We start from the raw sequence: 24,582 nt of genomic DNA, 5'->3' as shown, positions 1-24,582 counted from the left end.
GGTAAGATGAGGTGTGTGGAGGTTTAATATGGGGTCCAGCAGACAGGGTACTACATCATTGTCGACTGTCTCTGTGATGAGGAGTGGGACTCTTGACCCAGTTTTCTCACATTTGTCTGCGATCGTGGGCAGATGACTTTCTCTTTTGGCTTCCTTGGTTACATGGGTGGAACCGAATGACCTCTGAGATGCATCCCAGATCTGAAGTCCTAAAAGCTTACACGGTTTGTGAGTGCAAGGTTCTCCCTGGGGGTGCAGGATCCAAGGACAGAGGAGAGGCGGCATGCACAGGGACACAAGAAGCACAGTGGACACCTTGTCCTGCCAACCTAGATAGCACCATGATGGTTTCCTGATTGGATCAGGGGATTCAGTCATTGTGTTTGGGTAACAAATGAATGAAATCATTCTCACAATACAAAACACAAATATCAGGCAGAGAAAAGAGAAAGAGAACTGGCACAAGTGCTTTCCCGCCTGGATCAGATTGGCAGGATGTTGCCAACCTTCCCAAATGGGCTCAGATGTAGTCTTCAGAACTCTGATGGCATGCACAGCTGTCCCAAGGTTATTTTTGGGAGCTTGTGGTTCCTGTCTTTTGGCTGCTTTGTTGAGCTAATTTTGCAAGAGACCTTCTAATGGGGGGTCTGATCAATAAGGGAAGCTCCAGACCTTCAGCTGTGTCTCCCTAAGACCCCTAGTATATGGCTGGAACAGAACCAGAGAGTACTTGGCCTACAGTTCCTGGCATTTTCCAGATCTGTGGCATGTCTGGGACAGTTATAAAAACAAAGCAAAACAAGAAGGCCCAAGGGACTGCTATAAAGTTCAATTTTGTGTTTTGCCAAAGAGAAGTATGAAAAATCCATCAACAGACAAACAAAAAAACCCCAAGTACCATCCACTATGCCCATGACTTTATGAAAGAAAGGGCATTTTTTGTAAAGCAAAGAGCATTTTTAAACCTAAAAAGTAAAAAGGACATTCTTAAAAGAACATTTTGGAACTAAATAAAATTATCATAAAAACTCAGTACATTGCAGATAAGTATGTGTATATTTTATCTCATGGCCACAAATTGAACTTCCTGATATTTGATTATGAAAGAGCATTTGAGAACCACTGATAAAATAAGTCAGATTGAGATTTTGCTGAGAACACTGAGGCTGAGAGACTCAGTAGGTGCATTCAGTCAAACACACTCTTGGGGGCAGAGACTGCTCTGAGTGACTCAAGCTAATGGTAGTCTGGAGCGCTGAGGGCTGGCACTGGGGAGGAAAGAGGGGAAGGTAGAGAGGAAATGCTTTAGTCTAAGAATCCAACTTCTGGATTCTGGTCACATTTACCAGCTGTTTGACCTTGGCTGAATCACTGACATCACTGAGATGAGAGTTTCAATTCCCCATCTAGGAAATGTGTCAAAGTAACCCACTGTGTTCTTAATACATAATGAAGTAAGCATGACCATCAGTTAGAATGGTAGCAATGACCACAAACACCTGGAAACAGCCATCCCTATGTTCAGATCTTTCTTCTTTTGAGTCTTGTCATAATAGTCCGGAACAAGGAGGACAGGTAGGATCTACACCTGTCTTTATATATGAAGATTTTCATATGAGAGATAGGAAATAATGTGAAAAATTTCCTGTGCTACAGATAAGCTGGCTAAAATAATGATATGGCAAGATTTTATTCCATTTTGTGGCTCAGTTTTTACACACACACACACACGCACGCACACACATCTTCTTTATCCACTCATCAGTCGATGGATAGTTAGGCTGTTTCCATAATTTGGCTGTTGTAAATAATGCCGTTATAAACATTGGGATACATGTATCCTTTTGAATTAGTATTTATGCTGGATTTTGGGGTAATTCTATTTTTAACTTTTTGAGGAAACTCCATACTATTTTCTAGAGTGGCTGTGTCAGTCTGCATTTCTATCAACAGTGCATGAGGGTTCCCCTTTCTCCACATGCTCACCACCATCTGTTGTTACTTGTGTTGTTGATTTTAGCCATTCATACAAGTGTGAGATGATATCTCATTGTAGTTTTGACTTGCATTTTCCTGATGATGAGTGATGTTGAGCATCTTTTCATGTGTCTGTCAGCCATCTGCATGTCTCCTTTGGAATAATGTCTATTCACATCATCTGCCCATTTTTTAATTGGATTATTTATATATTTTGGATACTATTATATATTTTGGATACTAATCCTTTAACAGATATGTCATTTATAAATATTTTCTTCCATTCTATAGGTTATATTATGGTGTTGTTGATTTTTCCTTTGTTTTGCAGAAGGCTTTTCTTTTGATAACTGTTGAATGGATAAAGAAGAGGTGACACACACACACACACACACACACACACACACACACAGGAATATTACTCAGCCATAAAAAAGAATGAAATCTGACTTGCACATGTGGAACTAGAGAGTGTAATTCTAAGCAAAATAAGTCAGTCAGAGAAAGACAAATACCATATTACTTCATTCATGTGGAATTTCAGAAGCAAAACAAATAAGCAAAGGGGAAAAAGAGAGAGAGAAACCAAGAAACAGACTCTTGATTGTAGAGAAGAAACTGATGGTTACCAGAGTGGGGGAGGAGGGTGCGGTTAGTGGTGAAATAGGTGATGGGGATTAAGGAGTGCACTTGGGATTGGGATGAGGTAGAGAGTTGCCGAATCACTGTATTGTATACCTGAAATTAATATCACACTGTATGTTAACTAACTGGAATTTAAATAAAAACTTAAAAAAAGTGTTATGGGCTGCATGTGATATTCATCAACTCTTAATCAGTGATTTTCCATGAAAATAGATATAAAAGCATTTTGAAAAAACTTAAGTAGGGAAAAGAAGTAATATTTATTGAGCATTTACTATGTGCCAGGAGATGTGTTAACTGCATTCCATTTAGCTTGGTGAGTCTTCATGAGCACACTTTGATCATGTGCCATTTCACAGATGGCTTAAGTAAGCGAAGGTCACAAAGCAAGTAAGAGACAGCGCTGGAACTCGCACCCATATCTGTCTACCTTTGCTGAACTCCACGCTCTTTCTCCAGGAAACTGAAGACATGATGACAGAGTCCAGAATGGTAGCTCTCCTGACAGAAATGTGTTTTGGACACAAATGGTGTAAAATGGTTTATCATCCTTCTGGAGGAGACACACATAATGGGGTGAATGTGTCTGTGCCCAGGGTCCATTTTTTTTTATAAACAAAGGTGAGGCTGGCAACCTCTTTGAAAAACTTTGAGCCCCACACAAATGGTGTGTGTGTGTGTGTGTGTGTATAAATATATACACATGAAAGACCTGTCTGATCTGTCAAGTTCTGTCAATTTGCAGGCACGTTTTCTGATCAGTTCCTGTGAGCTGTCAGATGACCTGACAGTAATATCCAAGCAACTTCTTTTTACCAGAGACTGCTTCTGGAAGTTTATATTAAGGAAGCATTTTGCTTTGAAAAAAGATACTGAAAAAGATAAATAAAGTAGGGTGAGGGTCTTCTTGCAGATTTTATTGAGTGAGCCTTAATATAATCCTTTTCTTCCATCTCGATGGCTGTGATACGGTATAACGATTTTGGAAGTTTATGAAATCATGTTGATCATAGATGATAATGAAATAATAAGAGCACCAAATTATCAAAGACGGTTATATTGTTGAGGAGGGATAGGATTACAAGGATGTATACTTGCTGCATTTTCTATAGTTTTGATGTTTGAATTTTACGTAATGAGTAAGTATGGCTTTAGTAATCAGAAAGAAGTCAATAAAAAGTGAAAGGCTTTGGGATGCCAGTTGAGCATCTGCTTTCTACTCAGGTCATGATTCCATGACCAGTCTGGGGTCGGGCTCCTTGCTCAGCTGGGAGCCTGCTTCTCCCGCTGCCCCTCCCCCACTTTTGCTCTCTCTGCTCTCTCTCTGACAAATAAAATAAAATCTTTAAAAAAAAATGAAAGATTCTCAGAACAAAAACATGTATTTCTTAAAAAGCTGTATTAGAAACCGTAACAGTTTTATGAGTCTATTTAATTGTAATTACACAGGTGACATGAATATATTGTCCTAGTAGATAAATCCCCCTGGGCAGTCCCTCCTCCTCAGTCACAAGGCCGCCTGGAAGCCTGGCTCCCTTCCTCACCTCAGAGGTTGCTTTGCATCCAAATGTACCTTACGTGTATATATATATGTACTATTTTTCATGCGCAACAGCCATATTCTAAACATCTATATTAGGTATGTTATATAACATAAACATATAAGCGTATTATATGCGTATGGATCTGAGACATGCTTTTTTCAGGCAAAACAGGTCTTGAATTTCTATGTCAGTACAAAAATGGCTAGCTCATTCTTTTTAATCTGTTTATTCACTTTCCATAGTGTTGGATTTATTCCTTCCTGCAATAGTTTAGGTTGCTTCCAGTTTGTCAGCAATTTAAAATAAGGTTTAAGATATAATCATGTCAACTGTGTAACCGTAAATATGTTCTTTGTCTTACAATTTTGAAGCCTTTATAATAGTATGCAAATTCTTCATTTCTGATTCTGGTGGGGGAGGGGTAGGCAGAGATTATTTAAAAAAAAAAAAAAAGAAAATCAAAGACAGAAAGCTACAAAATTTGCCAAGTGCACTATCAAGGGTCAAAAAACAAAAACAGGGGCGCCTGGGCGGTTCAGTTGGTTAAGCGTCTGCCTTAGGCTCAGGTCATGATCCCGGGGTCCTGGAATTGAATCTCGCATCGGTCCACTTGCTCAGCAGGGAATCTGTCTCTCTCTCTCTCTCTCTCCCTCTCCCCCTCCCCCCACTCATGCGCTCTCTCTCTATCTCAAATAAATAAATAAAATCTTAAAAAAAGAAAAAGAAAACAAACAAGCAAAAGCTCTATTCTGAACAGCCTGAACCACAAGGGCTCTCAGGAGTTCCATCAAACTAAAAGGAATTTTTAGAGGAAGCTTTGAAGTTTCCTGCATTTCAATAATGCTGTAGAGAAACAGGTACAGTGTGTGAAATTCACATGCAGGATGAATTCTCTCTGATATGCAACGTAAACAAAATCTACAGCGAAAAATCATGGTGAGGCAGAGAGAAAATCTTTATAAAGCCACAGAATTCTGATGCTAAAAAAATGCAAAAAAGGGCCCACTCTAAAACTCTTTTATACAGAAGCAGAGTTTAACACTGTTGGTTAAAACCCTGAAAGTAGGTTTCCTCATTTCCAGATGAGTGGAATTGTTCTCATTGGTAGCGTTTGTCAAACTCTTCCAGGGAGGTCCCTGAGAGTAGTAGATACTGATGCACCCAGGGTGGGGGTCAGAGCTACGGAGCACTAATGGGTGCTGAGTATTTATTTGGAGACAGACGCTAGGTTAAGAGACATTTCATGTGTTTTGTTTTGCCCCCCCCCCCATTTATCCTCTGTTGCAATTCTGATAGAAAACGCAGACACATAGAGAGATTTGCACAGGTACAACATTCAAGTCCAGCCGACACCTGAAGTCCCATGAGTCTAACCCTTCAAGCACCCGCAAGGGTAGCAACACATCTGCCAATGTCTTCTGTTCTGTCTCCTGAAGTGCCTGTGGCATTGCTGGGGGTCATGAGGGAGCACTTCTGGCAGTTGTGGGTGGCCCAATCAGTTAACTGTCTGCCCTTTGCACAGGTCATGATCCTAGAGTCCTGGGATTGAGCCCTGAGTTGGGCTCCCTGATCATCGGGGAGCCTGCTTCTCCCTCTACTCTCCTCCTGTGCTCTTAATTTCTCTCAAATGAATGAACAAAATCTTAAAAAAAAAAAAAATCAAACACCTGGCCCAGTTGTCCAGAATCACAGATACCCACCTACCAGTGGTTCTAGGAAGATTACTTCTTTGAGCCTCAGTCATTCATTCTGTAAAATGGGAACAATAAGTTCCATCGGTCTGTTGTGAGAACTGAATTGAGGTTCCAGGGCAAAGACCCATAATAGTAAGTAGCATACACCAGGTAGTTGATGAATATTTAATAGTTTTATCAATTAATAATAATTTTCCTTCATCATGGATCTGTACTTAATTTGTTTTTTTTTTTCCTCCAAAAAGTTTATCTTAATTTCAGTAAGACTCATCCCAGAAGATGGATGATAGCTTCTTGCACCCCCTGGGGACCAGCAGGCTGTGTACCTTGTCTCCCTCCTCCCCCCACACCATGTGTAAGGTGACCAGGGAGTAAGCTCAGTTACAGGGGTTACCAGACAAAGTTCACATCCCTTAAAAGTTGCACTATGCCCTCCAAATGTACTTCTGCTTCCTCTCCAAGCTCCTTTTGCACTACAGTTTCCTTGCCCTTGATGTTCTAGTAATCTTTTAGCTTCTTTTTTCCTTAAGATTTTATTTATTTATTTGAGAGAGAGAGAGCACAGGTGTGTGTGTGCAAAGCCAGGGAGAGAAGGAAGAGCAGACTCCCGGCTAAGCAGGCAGCCCGATGCAAGGCTCCATCCCAGGACCCTGAGATGATGACCTGAGCCAAAGGCAGAAACTTCACTGACTGAGCCACCCAGGCGTCCCAATCTTTAGCTTCTTAGAGCTCCTCAAACAAGCAGCATGTTCTTGAATTTTCACACTTTCCTATGTGTACACCACAGCTCAGCCTCGAAGGTATTTCTGTTTGTTCTCTTCGGTCTAATTTGATACCAGGAAAGCTTCTGCTCTTCCTCAAGACCCAGCCTGCACACGGCAACTTCTCTGGGTGCTACCAAATCACCACTATGCTCCGCCCCCACCCCCACTACCCAAGCACTGGCCGCTCCTTCCTTCCTCCCCCAGGACTTCTGCACCTGTTATTGCCTGAACACTGCAGTTCCTATGGATCTGCTCTCCCTTTCCCAGACGTGAGCTTCCTGAGGTCCAGGATGGGTTTTGTCTTGCCAGAGTCTTGCACGGTACCTAGCAATAAATGCTAGTTGAACAACCTGGGTTAGATATTACTTAGCAACCCTGTCCCGGGGTCAGTGGAGTTTATCATGAAACTAAAAATTGACCCTGATGACATCTGTTGGTTCTCTCTGGAGGGCCATTTTTGGTCATCTGAGGTCTTTGAGTGGAAATAGTCAGAACCATAATATGAAGTAGAATAACTATTGTAACTGGCACCAAGACCCCAGAGGTAAAACAGTAAAGGAAATGGGATATGTTCTTTCCCACCTCCAAATTCCCAGTCTTTCTGGTAAACTCAACCCTTCTTCTTAGGATGTGGCAGGGGGGAGTAGGGAGGGGGCTCAGCTTTCCCCTCCTCCTCTGCCAGGTCAAGTCTCTTATTTATAGCTGTCCAGTAGCTACAGGTTACAAGGCGGATTCCTTAGCGGATCCTTGGTCATCTCCCTAACCTCATCTCCATCCCTCCCGACCTTCACCTGCTCCTCTTGCAAAGCTGAATCCCTTCTGGTTTTCCCACACATACAAGGTAGCATCTTTATTTTCACTCTCCCTTGGTATAAAATGACCTTCCCTCCTAGGGGTGCCTGGATGGTACGGTTGGTTAAGCATCCAATTCTTGGTTTCAGCTCAGGTTGTGATCTCATGGTTCTGGGATCGAGCCCTATGTCAGGCTCTGTACTTAGCCTGGAGTCTGCTTGAGATTCTCTACCTCTGCTCCTCCTGCTCATGCTCTCAAATAAATAAAGATATCCTTAAAAAAAAAATGACTGTCCCTGTCTTCTTCACTTTGCTAATTGGTGTATAGTTTATAAATAATGAATTTTTTATAAGCAATAAATATTTATAATTTATAAATAATAAGCTGATGATTTTGATGAAGTGTACAGTCCTGCTCACTTGTGGAGAGCTACATCACTCCCCAACTCACTGCACCCATTTTTCTGTGCAATCAATCTGCTCCATCTACCTCCAACGCATGGCCACCATTTGTCCCTTTTTTGCCCTTATAATTTTGCCTTTTCTAGAATGTCTTATAAATGAAATCATAAAGTATCTAGGCTTTTTGGTCTGTTTTCTTTCACCTGGCATATTGCTTTGGAGATTCCCTGATATTGCTGCGTGTCTCAGTGGTTTACTCCTTTTTGTTGCTGAATACTATTCCATTGTATTCGTTTTCCCATTTTTGAGACTCAGTCTAAGAATCACTTTATCTGGAAAGTCTTCTATGATGCAAGGGTTATTGTAGAGTCTATCTTCCTACAACATCCCAGACTTAATCCTCATCATACACACAACACATTGTGCATTGATCATTTATTGATGTGTTTCTGGCTAGGACAAAGTGTGTTTTTGTTATTCTGACACTCACGACATATAGCACAGTGCACAACACCGAGCAGGTACTCAGATGCAAATCTGAATGGCTCTCCTTGGAGGCAGGCAGCCTTAAATTCGGACATTTGGATGCTCTGAAAAATGAACTCCCACTTGATGTGGTTGCACGGGACTCTCTCGAGAGCCTGGTGAAGTTGGCACTGATAAAAACACACTTTACAAAGAAGGAAATTAAGGCATGCCTGTTTGGACCTAAATCGCACTCTGAAAAACAGTGTGACAATGATGTTCTTCTGCAACTTGCATGCTTTAGGACTAGGAATCTGGATTTTGAGAGCAAAAGTCCATCTCCTTTAGCCTGTTCTCTTGAGCCAGCTGAAAAATAAAGATAGTGTCCTATTTGTTAAAGACAAAGCTGTTAGGTTAGGCCAAACAAAATGGCAGTCCAGTGGATTACTGGCTCTTAAGAACAAGCTAATTCGTTTCAGATGGCTGGAGTTGGCTGGGAAGCTACAGGCAGCCATGACTGCCTGAACCAAACTGAGGCTGCAGCTGGGTGGCGCCTGGCCACATGAAGGGGGACGTAACTGGGGGAGGGGCCAGTAAACAGATTAAAAAAGGTTTTGGCTTAACTGTCACTCAACCAGCTATCACACAATTGGGAAAATTAATCTGACAAACCTCCCATCCGAGATCTGTAAATAACTAACATTGCTCCCTAGAAGTTGTGGGTCTTGAGGGTCCAAGCCAGGGAAAAGGAAGCAGGGAAGGAGATATTGGTGAGAAGCCTGAGTTCTCCTCTCCTTAATTTCACATGCAGTCCCTCACTCTTACAAAAGACTAGAAGGGAATTAAATTCAACTCACATGAGCCAGTCGATCAAATCTGGCAAAGAGCTCGTTGAGCATCCGGACCAGCTCCTGGGCAGACAAGGTCGTGGAGAGGTTGGTAAATCCTTTAACATCTGCAAAAAGAATACTAGACAACAGGGGAGGGACGGGGTGGGGAGAAAGCATATTAATATTTTACTCCATCCTGGAAGACATCAACACCGTCCAAATAACTCAACCGTGGCCCGAGATTCTAGCTCTCCCTGCCATGAGAGTCAGGAGGAATGTGTCAGTATTTAACAATATCTCAGCAGACAGAGTCCACCCAGGGGTTCAGGAAGGACAAAGGGGCAAAGGAACACCCTTCTTCCTGTGCAGGACTATGGAGTGTGGGCGATGCAAACAACCCCAAAGGGAATTTCTCACTATGAACAGATCAGTTTGTTGTGGAAAGCAAAATGAAGCTTTATGAATTACCTATTTTCACAATGAACAACAATGCAGATGCCGTGAATACAGTGTGAAATTAAAACAGGGGAACAAAGAATTAAAAAAAAAAAAACTCATTCTCTCCAGCAAATGACATGCCTAAAATTGCAGGCAAATAGAAGGTGGCATTTTTCAAAAATTATGGGACTAGGTAGCAGAGCTGGGAGACCTCAGACAGAATATTTCATGGTCTAAAACTCTCACATTGTCTAAGGATTTAAGTGAGGTCAGGTCATAGCTCTGCATATGTTTGGCATAAGGGAAGGGGGTAGTGCTTGAAAGCCTTCTGAAAGCAAAGCACTGTATGAACACTGCTTTAGTTCTTCCACCCAGGAGTATGTGAGGATGCCACTCCACTGTGAAGATGAGCAAACTGGGGCTCAGAGAGGCAAGGAGACTTGCCTAATAGTCCCCACAAAGCACGTGGCAGAGTTGGGGTTGTCCACTTAAACTGTAGGGCAGTGCTCCATCCCACCTCACTGCACCAGCTCAGGGACCCAGGCCAGAGTGGAGGCCCCTCTGTGTGGAGCAAAAGGAAGCCTCGTGCCCTGTTGGTATGAATGCAAACTGGTGCAGCCACTGTGGAAAACAGCATGGAGTCCTCAAAAAATTAAATGATCCAGTAATTTCACAACTGGGTATTTATCCAAAGAACAGGAAAACATTAATTTGAAAAAAATATAGACCCTTATGTTTATTGCAGTATAGTTTACAATAGCCAGATTATAGAAGTAGACCAAATGTCCATCAATGAATGATTGGATAAAGAAGATGTGGTGTATATATGCAATAGGACATTATTCAGCCCTTAAAAAGAATAAAATCTTGCCATTCACAATGACATGGTTGGAGCTGGAAAGTATAATGCTAAGTGAAATATGTCAGTTAGAGAAAGACCAATACCATATGATCTCCCTCCTATGTTGAGTTCAAGAAACAAGCAAAAAAAATGAGCAAAGGGGAAAAAGAGTGAGAGACCAAGAAACAGACTGTTAACCATAGAGAACAAACTGGTGGTCACCAGAGGGGAGGTGGGTGGGGGATGGGTGAAATAGGTGAAGAAGATTAAGAGTCCATTCACTGCGATGAGTACTGAGTCATGCATAGAATTGTTGAATCACTATATTGCATGCCTGAAACTAATATAATACCGTGTGTTAACTATATTGTAATTAAAATAAAAAAAGAACATAAAAAACAGCAGAGACACTTTTCATGTTGTATCATCTTTGAAGTTAGGATACCATCTTAGCAGTGTGCCAATTTTTTGTTTTTATTTTTCTTAGTGTTGCATAAAATAATGGTGAGTCTTACAATCAATGTAACTTAGTTTTAATGAGATATGTTAATTAGCCAGAAGACACTGTAGAATGTATGTTGACTTACACTGGTTACCAACCTCAGTATTTGGTGGTTCTTAAATTTATCTCCATTACAAACCCTTTTAAGAATCTGATAGAGGCTATGAATTCTCTCTCTTAAAAATGCACAAGTATTCACAATTTTACACTTCATCTCAAGGAATTTGCACCTTCCCTGAAACCCATTTATGGACTGATTAGGAATCCTCTGGTCCTGATTTTAAAAACAACAACAACAACAACAACAACAACAAAAACAACAACAACGACAACTATTGCTTGAATTAATTATGTAATGCCTCTACTATTTTAGCAAATATTTGCACATCTACCATGTGTCTAGCTACACATTGCACTAGGAAGTTTGATTAAATGGTTAAAAAAGATGCAGTGTGTGTCCTCAAGATGCTCATAGTGTAGGGACTGAGGTTGGCCAGACAAGGAGAAAGACAGAAACAACACAGGAGATGAATACAGCACCCCTCCTTATCAGGGAATGGTGGGGTAGGGGAGGAGGATCCATTCTAACACTTCCAGGGGATTCCTGAACCTACAGATAGTACTGAACTCTATAGAGACTGCCCCCCCCATACATGCATATGATGGAGTTTAATTTCTAAGTTAGGCACAGCAAGAGATTAACAGTAATAGTAATTAAATAGAACAATTATAGCAATATACTGTAACAAAAGTTATGTAACTACAGTCTCTCTCTGAAAACATCTGTACCCACTGTTCTTGTGTTGAGAGATGATAAAATACCCACATAATCAGATGAAGCGAGAGGGGAATCACACTAGCCTTCTAGTGTGAGGCTACTGTTTACCTTCTGACATTGAGTCAGAGGAGGGTCATCTGCTTCTGGACTGCCATGAACTGTGGGAAACTGAAACCATGCATAACAGGGGGACCACTGTAATCTGACAGAAGGACACACTGGGGGATGACCAGTCAGAGAGGATCAAGAATTTCCTGATGCAGCAAAGTCTCAGCTGAGTTTTGAAGGACCTATGTGACCAGACAGATGGGAAAGTGAGTAGGATGGGTGGTCTGAGCAGAGCAATCGGCACCTGTTAGGGTCAGGCAAGAATTCAAGAGTAGCTGGTTAGAGGGTAACATTGAGCAACAGGGTGGGGAAAAGAAGAAGGGAGAGAAAAAGTGTGTGTGTTAGAGATGTGGGGTAGGGCAACATTGGAAATGGGCTGGTAAGCCAGGTTCAAGAATACAGAAATACACTTTGTCTGGAAAGTGATGGAAACCCAGTGAAGGGGTATAAGCATGGGCCCGAGGCCTTTAGATTTCTAGTGTATTCAGTTTCCTCTGAGGAAGTAAGTCTACAGTCACTGTCCTGTACAAGATTCCGGTAGCACAACATCTTCCCAGTACATAGGACCAAATGCATAAGATTTGAGTCCAGACAGCTCAGAGTTCAGAGCCCAGCTCACCACTTATGAATACCAGGACTTTGGGTAACTTTCTGAACTTCTCTAAGCTTGATCTGTGAGCTGAAGGTAATTCTAGTACCTGCCTTGTTGGTGGATAATCAGTGCTTATTAGTACAGTTCCTGGCACAGTAGGTTCTCCGTCAGTGTGTTAGCTCTTTTTATTATTTCACAAAAATGTACTAGAATTGAATGATGGCATTTGAGAGATAATGAGAGAAGAGAGGTATCAGAGGATAAAGTATGACCAGTGATTAGATCATTTGTTACCTACAGCTGAAAGAATTCCTAACTTTCGACACAAATGGGAATAAGAGGAGCAACAGTATTTACAGAGTATCTACTGTGCACTGAACTAAGGTTAATCCAAAGGATTAACCTGTTGGTTCCTCATAACAATCCATGAGGTAGGACCTACTGTGACCATCTCCATTTTACAGATAAGGGCACTGAGACCTTAGTAACTTGCCCCTGGACATGAAAAGCTAGGATTTGAACCAGGCAGCCTGGCTTTGGAATCTGTACTCTATCACTCTGGTATGCTACATTTGAAGTAAGGATGGTCTTTGTCATGGCAGGTGGAAGTAGAAGGGTCATCTCGTCCGATCCACTCAATAGATCCATTCACCCAAAACTATTAATATCTATCTGTCTATTCTAAGAACAGTCCATTCATTCATTCAGTGGTTAATTAGTGGAATGCCTACTTGTGCAAGGTGGTTGAATGACATTGGTGAGTAGATAGAACCATCACAGCCCTTATTGGGCATGCAACTTACTTAAAGGAGAAATAGGTATACAGAGACCAAAGGTCAAAAGAGTTTCAGATATGCTCAGTGATCCAATATCATCAAATTTTTTGTGGTCTCCTGAACACACAGTACTTCATGCAATGGTGTCTGAACAAGTGGTGAGTTCCAGGTCAGATCTCTTGACTCTAGGTATGAACTTAGAACTTCCCATGGTAATCATCTTAGAGTATATTCATTTTAGCATGTATTAAAGATACCATGTTAATTTCCAAATCTAATTTGCTTATATAAATTTTTTATTTGGCTAAAATAAGTGTTATTACCTAATACACACTCTGCAAATAGACTTCAAGAAAGCTTTAGCACAGTTCTAAAGAATCTTTAGGAACATGGGTCCTGGGTAGATACTTTTTCCTAACTGTGTGCCCTTGGGAAGTTTATTTAATCTCTCTGAGCTTCCATTTTCTTGATAATAAAGAAGAGATCGCTGAAGCATCTCTGCATCATTACGTACAAGTGGGTAACTTCTAAATCATAACATAGCCCTTGATAAGTGGAGTCCAGACAGTGTTACTCTTTGGGGAAATTTTTGGGAATCAGGGAATGCTTCTCTCCAGCCAACAGGTTCTCTGGGCCCATTCAGTTTTATTTTGCTTGTACATGAAACTCTGGTCTACATGGCCAATATGATGGCCTCACATGTGCATAGGGTTGGCTGGAAAGAACAGTCAGCCCAGAAAGCAGGTAGACTGAATAAGCCTCTAAAATTGAGGGTTTTCTGATCCCTGATGAAGGTTCTACTGTCTAACTCTCTACTCTATCACTGAGAGAGGTAAAGACAAATCTGCCTCTTCAGTAGATCCAAACAACGTGCACCAGCAAATGTGCCAATGTACATGGTGTGGGCTGGGCAACAGGAAGGCGAAGGGAGCTTTGGGAGGGACGCTAACATCCTCCAAATCCATGTTCCCCATTACTAAGAAAGACCACTGAGCTGGGGACCCTGTTCTCCTCTCATGTCTGGGTAGAGCCATGTAGTCGTGGTCTCCTCAAGGGAATCTGAACAGAAGTGACATGTGTCATCTCTGGGCCAAGGTGGTGAAGAAGCAGGTGTGCCTTTTCTATACTCTTTCCTCCAGGAGCTGAATGCCAAAAACTCTGAGGCTTAGGCAAGGGCACAAATATAAAACTCAGGGACCTTTGTCCCTGAGTCACTGACCAACCAGGAGCATCAGAAGTGGGCTGTTGTGTGAAAAAATTTTATTGAATTTAAATCAATGGAATTGAGAAGTGATTTGCTAGAGCAGACAGTATTACCCTGAATAATGTAAATGCCTTAAATATATGGGAAAAAGTAAGAGAAATAAATAGAATGGGGCTGGGGTGAGAGGGACCAGAAGCCCAAAAGGCTTCCAATGAAACATCAAATGGCCAAGTGGGTCCCCAGAGAGAATCTAGGGAAGTCTCAGATGCACAGAGCTGAAATCAACATGAGAATCCAAATTGTCTGTTTATTGCAAACAGTGCAGTTTCTGGATTAGAAATATGAGGCCCCAAAAGATGAAATGATGCAGCCAAAGTCTAGCAGGAGATGTGGCTCAGAGAATGTGTTCTGAAATGAGAAGCCTAACCCACTGGATCCCAGTCCCCTGGGTCAGGAAAAGGCCTGTACATGCCTCATCATACCCTGTACTGATACATGTACACCTGTACACACATCATAGGAATTGTAACCCAGAGTCAGATGCTTACAGCAGACCGTTTTTGGAGAAGGGTCACCAAATAACAAACAACAGAAGCAACAGAGAAGACAGAATGAACTTGGTGGGTTGCCCTGAAGAGACAGACACAGGATGGGAAATAATTAAAAATACGTTCTCTCTATGGCAGTTGGTGTGCTCTGGAGGGGCTTGAACAGAGCAGAGCAGCCGGTCTGGTTCTCATATCTAGTCTTATTTTGGCAACTAACAGCCTTGCAGTGGGATGGAGGGGCTCCACTGCCCCTACCAGAGGTCATCTTCCCAAAATCAGAGGGAGCTGTGGGCATCCCGCTACCATACACCACCCCCCCCCCCCCCCGCCCACCACCTCTGTGATAACCAGAGAAGTCCAATGTGGCAGCAGGTATCTGCAGACTCTTCTCCTGCTAGGAAAGGCTACTTTGCTGTGGGGTGAGACCGCTGAGAAATGCAGGGCATCAAACCTAATTCTAATTTAGTGCAGTGTGCTTTTCTGCAAGAGGGTCTGTCTCAAGATTAAGAACTCTGTTTATGGTTTAAAATAAACGGGTGAGGTGGGGAAGAGAGAAGTCACTTCAGTTGTTCTTGACTAAGGAAAGCACTGAAAATGGATTGATGCAAAAAGAAAGCCAAACATGTCATTTATTGAACTTAAGGCTCCTAAGTGTGTTGGTGTGGGTGTATAGTCTCATTTGTTTTTCCCTTTATTTTCTTTATTAAGGGTAAATATTCCTCCCCTACCATCACTTTCTCTATGGTGACAGGCACTTTCATAACATCCTTTTCATATATACATATACATGTATATACAACAATAATCATTAATATCAGATAATAATAATCATATATACATAATTAATGTTATATGTTATATAGAGATACAGATATAGACAGATAGATCTCACTTTTAGCCTTCACTAATCCTTTGGTTTAGGATTCATTTTTTTAAATATTTTTCACTAAGCTGACTCAATTTTCAATACGGCAAATAAGAGTCATGTCTTTTAGGATTTCCCTTATTCTCTCACTCTGACCCCCTTCCTCACTCTAGGTCGTATTCTTTTTATGAGCTATTTGTACCCTTTGCTTACTTTACCAGAGGTGGAGATGAACCGTGAGAGACTGCAGACTCTGAAAAACAAACTGAGGATTTTGAAGGGGAGGGTATTGGGGGAATGGGTGAGCCTGGTGGTGGATATTAAGGAGGGCACGTATTGCGTGGAGCACTAGGTGTGGTGCATAAACAATGAATCTTAGAACACTGCATCAAAAACTAATGATGTATTTTATGGTGATTAACCTAACACGATAAAAAAATAAATAAAAATAGAATCCCACACTGTATTATAATTATAGATATTTCCTGTTGTCTACATCTGGTTTTAATGAGTTCCCATTATCAATGGGACCAATTCGTGGATCTGGGGAGTATCTTTTATGGGAGTGGCTATTTGACAAAAGGCTGCTTTACAAACTCAGGCATCTTAACTAGCGTAGTTCTATTTTTGGACAAAACTCTGATAATGACCTCTATGGATATTCCTGCTCGGTTAGAGCCATGCTTTCTGCTGGACTTCCTTTCAGATGAGTGCCCCAGCATTCCAGCTGAATGCCCAGAGAGGCTGGTAAGAAGGCTTCCCTCTGACTAAAGTCAGGAAGGAAGGAAGGAACCAAGAAGGTACATTGGTCAGTTTTAGAGCTGTTTAACATATAAAATTTCCCCCTACGTTTGGAAAATTTCACCCTATAATATTTAGTGGAAGGAAGATATAATTCTACTGTACAAGCTGAATGTCAGATATATCTGTTTTCCAGGCTCTTTTTAAAAAATTTTCTTAGTTTATTAATCCTTTCATGAAAAATCTGCACTTCTGGTGAGTGACTGATCTAAGCCAATCAGCCACATCTACCCCAGGCTTTAACTCATAGTGCAATGAGGCAGGGGGAGCAGGGGGTTGTGGTAGGGCAGAGGCAGCTACATCCAGGTCCTGGGGGACTGCAGGAGGAATCCAAAGGTGACAACTGTGTTGGGGAAGGCGACAGAGTTGAGGGCACAAGCAGTGAATTCTGCAGAAACAGTGAAGTCAGAATCCTCACTGGCCTAGGGTTCTGCTGTGATTCTGGCCCATCTGTTGAGCCCACCTCTCCATCCTTCCCCAGTTATCCTGTGAGCCATTATGCAGCCTATCTATAGACTCTTTCTTTCTTTTTTTAAATTTAATTTAATTTTTTCAGTGTTCCAAGATTCATTGTTTATGCATCATGCCCAGTGCTCCATGCAATACAGGTTTTTAAATCAACCAGGGTTAGCTTGTTTTACTTTTAATTAGGAGACATGTCTGAAGCCATCTACAGTACGTCCAAGGCTCTACTATATGTTATCCCTATTCTGTGCTTCGTATTTATGTTCACTCCTATCATCTGCATCAACCCCTGCAAGGTGGTTATTAAAATGCCATTTTACAGGGAAGGGTCCAGATATTCAGCTATGTAAATCCCCCAAGGTCACACACAAGGAAGAAGTAGAACTGGAATTTTAAATCTGGCCTGTCTCATCAAGTAACCCTCACCTCTGATTTTTCAGTATGTACCATATTGTCCAGGGCAGTTCTGGGCAGAGAGGGCACTGATGGATGGATGGGTAGAAAGAAGGGTGGGTGGGTGCAAGAATGGGTAGATGGATGGATGAGTGGGTGGATGGATAATTTGGTGGATGGGTTGGTGGATGGTTGGATGAGTGGGTGGGTAGATGGGTGGATGACTGGATGGATGGGTAGGTGGATGGTTGGATGTGTGGGTAGGTGGGTAGTTGGGTGCAAGTGTGCATAGATGAAGGGATGAGTATGTTGGGTGGATGGGGGGTGGGTAGTTGGGTCAATGGGTAGATAGATGGATGGATGGTTGGGCAAAAATATGTTTAAAAATAAAATAAAATAAAAATCAGCTGTAATCATTTTTATATTGTAATTATTTTTATATATTAAAGAAAGTTATAAGGGATATAAGGAGAAGAGCTATGTGATCACTCCTGAGGTCTCCAGATCACATCTGGGAATTATTTTTTTCAATCATAATGTAAAAGGCTTTTGTTTTTCTACTTGAAATATAAAGGCAAGGCAAGCCAATATAATTACATTTCCCTGACATTCTCCTTGAGCCTTAATTTGGAAAGGTATTCTGTGATGAATAATCACTGGTTAATGAATTAATCAACCAAATGTAGAAAGGCTTTGACATTCAGGCAGACAGAAGTCACGGCAGTCAGATGGGAGTATCCAGGCGCACACTCAGATCACACACGGAGCTGGGGGGAGGCTACCGTGGTTCCTACCTGACGTTCTCATAACGGTGGATGTAGATCCGATGGAACTGGTGCTGCAAGTGCTCATCTTCAACATTGGTCATGTCATTGATCATTTCCAGGACGACAAAGCGGGGGAGCACAGACAGCACAAGCCGTTCCTGGAAAAAAGCAATGCAGAGGGACAGACTTGTTAAGGCTTTACCAGCAAGTTTGAGATGGGGGAGGTGTGCACCACACAGAAGTCTTGGGGCTCTTGGCCAACTTTCTTGAGAAATTAATTGCTAACTTCATGCCATTCTTGAACACAACCAATATCTACCAAGTGTGTGTTTTGTACCAGGCACCATGTGGGATGTTGGGTAGATAGTGGTGATCCAAATGGTTGGGGGCCCTACTATGGGGAGCTTACATGCTAACAGGGATACAAGCATTCAATAATACCCACTCAAATGGACCCATACACATTCACAAAACGTGACAGGTGCCAGACAAGAACAGGTCATGATCAGAGCATGACATAATTCAAACCAGGATAGAAAGGATCTTTGGGATGGACTGATGCTTATGCTGATAGCAGAAAGCTTAGAATGAGCCATCCCTGTGTAGTGCAAGAAGGACAGAGTACAGGGAGAGGAGGAAATCCTTTATCATCTTATTCTCTGATGGGATTTTTGGGGGATGGTAGTTGGGAAGGTCCTGGTTTTGGGGGGTAATCAGGGTTTGGACCCTGTCTCCATTATGAACAATCACAGCCTTAGGTGAGCTTGGTCATCTCTGTGCCTTAGTTTCCTAATTTGTCAAATAGCAATAAAATCATCTGCTCCCCAGGGTTACTGTGAACATGCTATGAAATAAAACCTGTGATGGGCTTGGTGTGAACTCTCACCCTCCTCTCGGCTCTCCTTGACTCTGCTCCCATGCAAAAGGCTTTATCAATGAAGTGCCCCAGGAGCTTCATATGATGAAGCTTCTCCTCTCTTGAAGGCTGTCTCATTATGAGACATGGTTCTTGAAAATGACCCTGCATCATGTCCATTTTGTCCTCATTAGTGCTATTTGCCAGTTTCCCCGGTATCCATGGCCCTGCTCGTGCATTGTTGCTGGATGGGAGTAGGTGCTAATCACAGCTTTGAGGGGAACTCAGTGCCTGAAAATAGCAGGTTCTCAATAAATGCCTCCTAAACAGTGAACAAAGAGATGGCAGAGATTGTGCCCAGCTCATGACTGGATTCCTTACTGTGGCCAGCAGAGTCTGTGCAGATGAAAGATGGTGAGAGATTCAGGAGATTATCTTATGCAGATCCTTGTCCTGGGGGAGGAAAAGGCAGACATCCCATGTAGGCAGCTCTTCTGGGCTTACAAACAGCAGTGATTCTTAATGGCTTTAGGAAGAACTCACCACTCCCCTAGACCCTTGTAAATGGAGAGACATCTCACGGATCCGTCTCTATGGCAGGCAAAGTGAAGGTGAAAGCCCTGGTAAGAGACCTACTCTGGGGTTACAGACAATATCTTCTTTATACTGACCACTCACACTGTAGCACACCAAATGCTTTGTACCTACTGTTTGATCAAAACCACGTATTAGGGGCACCTGGGTGGCTCAGTGGTTTAGGCTGCTGCCTTTGGCTAGGGTCATGATCTCAGGGTGCTGGGATCGAGCCCCGCATCGGGCTCCCTGCTCCGCGGGAAGCCTGCTTCCCTCTCTCTCTCTCTCTCTCTGCCTGACTCTCTGCATGCTTGTGATCTCTGTCTGTCAAATAAATAAATAAAATCTTAAAAAAAAACAAAAAACCACGTATTAATTGTACGAGGCTGTAAGTTACAATGTTCATCCCATTTTACATATTAGGATTCTGAGATCTAAAGAGTGCATGTGAAATCCAGCAGTCCAAAGTCATGCACTTGGCAGATGCTTGGTGAAAACTCACACCACGCCTGTGGTCTCCCTTCCACCCCCCACTGGAACTTGGATCATAATTCAGTCATTTATTCATTCTGTTACCATGCTAAGGGGAAGGTGCCATGTGACAGGTGCAGTGATGGGCGTGGAGAATCAGTAGGAAACCAAAAACCAACATGGCACTTGCCTCTGGAGAGCCAGTATTCTAGAGGTAATAAACAGACCCTCGAAGAGATGATGAAGGGGAGCTGGTGGCTGCTTTAGCTGAACAGTCAGTGAAGGACCCTACGTGGTGACTGGAGTGGGGACCTGAAGGGCAGGAGGAACAGTCCTGTAGAAAGCTAGAGAGGGTGCCACAGCCACAGGGGGGCGGACCAGCAAGTACTGAGGTTATGGGATACTGTCTCTTTTGAAATTCACTCATTCATTCACTCCACACATGTTTACTGAGATTCTGCGGTAGACCAATCTATTAGCTGCTATGAATACAGGATTGAACAAACAGATGTGATCCTGAATTCCGTGGGGGGCTTATAGGCTCTGTTTCAGAGACAACAGGCTCAAGAAATGATAGTCATGGTATCAGAGAGGTCCTGCAAGGGCAGGAGCTTGACAAACACTATGACAGTAAGTCCAGCAGCCCCTCACTAGCAGTGTGGACAGAGAACCCAGTGACTTAGGGCAGACTGTTCCATAAGCAACAGATGAGGTCCTGGGAGCCTTGCAAGAGCTGCAAAGGTAATGGAAGGAAGGCTGGGCTTCTACTCAGGCTGTCTTCAAGACTCAGAGCCAGGCACAGAACAAGTGAGGAGAACACGGATCTGCAGAGCCTAAACATTTGGTGGCAAGTCTCAGGAAGAAGGCATATGCTCACTCCTGGTCAAGAGGCTGGCCATCTGAGTGTTCTAAAACAGGTGGTTATTCACATAAGCCATGCGTTCCTCCAATCATCCTGGACCTGCCCCTGGGATGCCTTCTCCAATTGCTCTGCTGAAATGACAACACTTCCGTGAAGCACCCCTTAATCCTTTGCCATGTTGACCTACTGGTTTCTGCCCTGATGGTAACCTCCATCAACCTCTGATTGAATGCAGAACAGTTCTCTTGGATGACCTCCACTTACCAACGCTCTGAATTACCTGACTCAGTGGGTACTCAGAGGGACTGCCCTCCCTCACACCTGTCAGCTGGGCGCTTATGGGGCTGAAAGTCCCCAGCTCATAAGGAGCTCTCTAAATGCCCACAGCTTCTATTCCACACCAGCCCCATGCTGGCCAGAAGCCTCTGGGCTTGCTCCCAAATGCAATTATGTCAGTTTATTTGTGAGTGCGCTCACTCTAATTAGATATTAAAATTTTTCAACAAGTAGGAATGAGTGTTGCTGTTTGTATGAAAATGGAATCGAATGCTTTGGGAAGGCTTGGTAATGCTGACTAACCAAAACATCACCACTGAATTAAGATGTGGATGAGGTGGCCGTGAACGTTTGTGGGAAAAATTCCAAAGTCACTCTGATAATGTTGCAAGGACTTTTAAATTCCTGCTCCATTTTTAAGGAACTAGAAGTCTTGGCTGGTGCACAATTAGCTATGGTCTCAATAAGAAACAATACATCAAAGCTAAAAATAAATGCCCTGGCCTTATTTTAAAAGACCAGCTAATACATTTGCTATTTCATGTTTAAGTCATAAATAAAATGTTCAAGTATAATTTTTCAATAGTTCCCCATTTCCACCTGCTCATCCAATGAATCAAGCAACCGCATACTCTGATAAATTCCACTGTAGGGGTTTTACAATTCTTGTTTGCATGGCTGTCACCCTCCCTAGACAGTGAAACCTTGAGAGCTAAAGTGGAGTCCTGTCCACCTCCAGAACCCAACACAGGCTTAGGAAGGAAGGGGTAGCCATATTTATTTGGATTTCTCTGGTGGCAGATTGATACCCAACTCAACATAGCTTCAGAAAACTCAGACTTTATCCTAGGATACTGCAGTGTCTCAGGGAAGCTAAGGGCAAAACTGAGGCTAAGTCTTGGGAACAAAAGGAACTTGCCCTTGAACTTGGATTTCTTTTTTTTTATTATTATTATTATTATGTATTTTATTATATTTGTAAATTTTGTGCCACATATTCTTTATATTTTTTATTAATTAATTTATTTTCAGAAATCAGTATTCATTATTTTTTTCACCACACCCAGTGCTCCATGCAATCCGTGCCCTCTATAATACCCACCACCTGGTACCCCAACCTCCCACCCCCCCACCACTTCAAACCCCTCAGATTGTTTTTCAGAGTCCATAGTCTCTCATGATTCACCTCCCCTTCCAATTTACCCCAACTCCCTTCTCTCTAACACCCCTTGTCCTCCATGATATTTGTTATGCTCCACAAATAAGTGAAACCATATGATAATTGACTCTCTCTGCTTGACTTATTTCACTCAGCATAATCTCTTCCAGTCCCGTCCATGTTGCTACAAAAGTTGGGTATTCATCCTTTCTGATGGAGGCATAATACTCCATAGTGCATATGGACCACATCTTCCTTATCCATTCGTCCGTTGACGGGCATCTTGGTTCTTTCCACAGTTTGGCGACCGTGGCCATTGCTGCTATAAACATTGGGGGTACAGATGGCCCTTCTTTTCAGGACATCTGTATATTTGGGGTAAATATCTAGGAGTGCAATTGCAGGGTCATAGGGAAGTTCTATTTTTAATTTCTTGAGGAATCTCCACACTGTTCTCCAAAGTGGCTGCACCAACTTGCATTCCCACCAACAGTGTAAGATGGTTCCCCTTTCTCCACATCCTCTCCAACACATGTTGTTTCCTGTTTTGTTAATTTTGGCCATTCTAACTGGTGTAAGGTCATATCTCAATGTGGTTTTAATTTGAATCTCCCTTCTGCAAGTTAGCAAGAAGACTCTCCCACTTCTCCTTTACTGAAAGCTCTTATGCCTTTTATCTTTATATGCCTTGTATCTTATGCCCTCTCTCTTTGGCTATTTTGAGGAGATTCTTGCTCAGTTCAAGACTCACCATGTGTGCATAAGGAGTCTGGCTGGGTCAAACATCCAGTCTTGCCTAAGGCTCATGGTCAGGTGCAGGGGCACAATAAAGAGGGTGGTCATCAGTGACTATTCAGAGTTGGGGGGCAGTTGGGTACAGAGGAGAGAGAGTAAGTCTTAACCAAATGGGGACATGGCAGAAAACAAAGATGCACAAAACAGTAGCCAGTGCACATTTGTGGAAGGAAAGATAAGTAGCTGTCCCTAAAAGGGGTCCGGCTTTGACCACCGGGGTGGAGTGCAAGGAACCGACAGAGAAGGTCAGTAAGCAGAAGCAGCCAAGTCATGTGAACTGCCCCAGAGGTGGACTCTGGCTTTGAACCTTAACTCCGCCTGTCCTTAACTCTGTGAATTGGGGGCCACATCATTTAGCTTCTCTGTAGCATCAGTTTCTCCATCTGTAACCTGGAGCTGATCATAACTACATGTCTCTGACAGGGCTGAAGGATGAAGGAAGTTAGTATTGGTAAAAGAAATAGATGGTGTCTAGCATGCTGTAACCATATCCCAAATGTTGATGAAATTCACTGGCAAGCATGCTCTATTTTAAGCATTGTTTCAGAACTCGAATTGTACATGGGTGCAAATGTTTTAGCTTTTAAAGTAGGAACGTTACACAGGAAGTATGGGGAGGATGAAGAGGCAGAATATTAAAAGGCCATCATACTGCATAGTGAAAAGCTTCAGTTACACTTGTAAAAATGAAAATTCTTCCATTTTTATTACCAAAATCTTGACTGGCAGTTGAGTTTGTATCTGAAAGGGAATTATGGAACTGTCATCCGGAACTGTTACTGTTTCTGAAAGTTAAGTATGATCCCAATCTTGCAAAAGGTGTTGTTGCACTAGCTCATACAAGCATAGTCCATAATGCTCCTCAGGCTTATTCAGAATAGTGAGGGGGCTGACAGCTCAGATAATGTCCGTGTCTACTTGGTGGGGGTCCAAGACCTCCGGGAACTTTAGTTCTGCCCAGAAATGCTAAGACCAAAAGTTTTGGAGTCAGGCAAGCTTGAGTTAAGTCCTGACTGAGCTCAACACCTTGTGACCATGATAACCTACATGACCCCTTTGTGGCTCCATTTCTTCATCTATAAGATGGGAGCAATACTGTCTGCCTCCCAGGATTGTGGTTTACCCTCAAGCCCTTTAAATAGATGCTGGAATACAGTAGGTGCCTATTAAATAGCAGTAGCCATCAGGGATGCTTTAATTCATCCCAGTGGCTGGTTCACAGATGATAACTTGCATTACTCTATAATCTATAGTCCACAATGTGGAACAGAACTTAAAGGATGAGTAATAAAATTCAGATTTCAGGGAACTTTTTCTTCCTTTTCTCTTTTCAAGGAGTTAAGATTTTCCCAGTTCCCTTCATTGAGTAGTTGCCAGACAAAGCTCTTTCTTCATTCTT

At 42.4% G+C, this 24,582-nt stretch overlaps 1 protein-coding gene across 3 annotated transcripts in view; it reads right to left on the bottom strand.

Moving 5' to 3' along the window:
- ADCY8 (adenylate cyclase 8) overlaps nt 1-24,582 on the bottom strand; it is a 225,559-nt gene that overhangs the window by 121,341 nt on the left and 79,636 nt on the right. For all 3 annotated transcript variants that reach the window (XM_059165609.1, XM_059165611.1, XM_059165610.1), the window contains exons 3-4: nt 18,219-18,349; nt 9,141-9,252 (exon numbers count right to left, since the gene is read on the bottom strand). In XM_059165609.1, coding sequence (XP_059021592.1) covers nt 9,141-9,252; nt 18,219-18,349 — 243 coding nt within the window. The remainder of the gene's footprint in view (nt 1-9,140; nt 9,253-18,218; nt 18,350-24,582) is intronic.

The sequence above is a fragment of the Mustela lutreola genome, chromosome 3 (genome assembly GCF_030435805.1).
Source record: "Mustela lutreola isolate mMusLut2 chromosome 3, mMusLut2.pri, whole genome shotgun sequence".
NCBI classification, from domain to species: Eukaryota; Metazoa; Chordata; class Mammalia; order Carnivora; family Mustelidae; genus Mustela; species Mustela lutreola.
The sequence above is the reverse complement of the archived record's forward strand: the minus strand, read 5'-3'. Positions and strand labels throughout refer to the sequence as shown.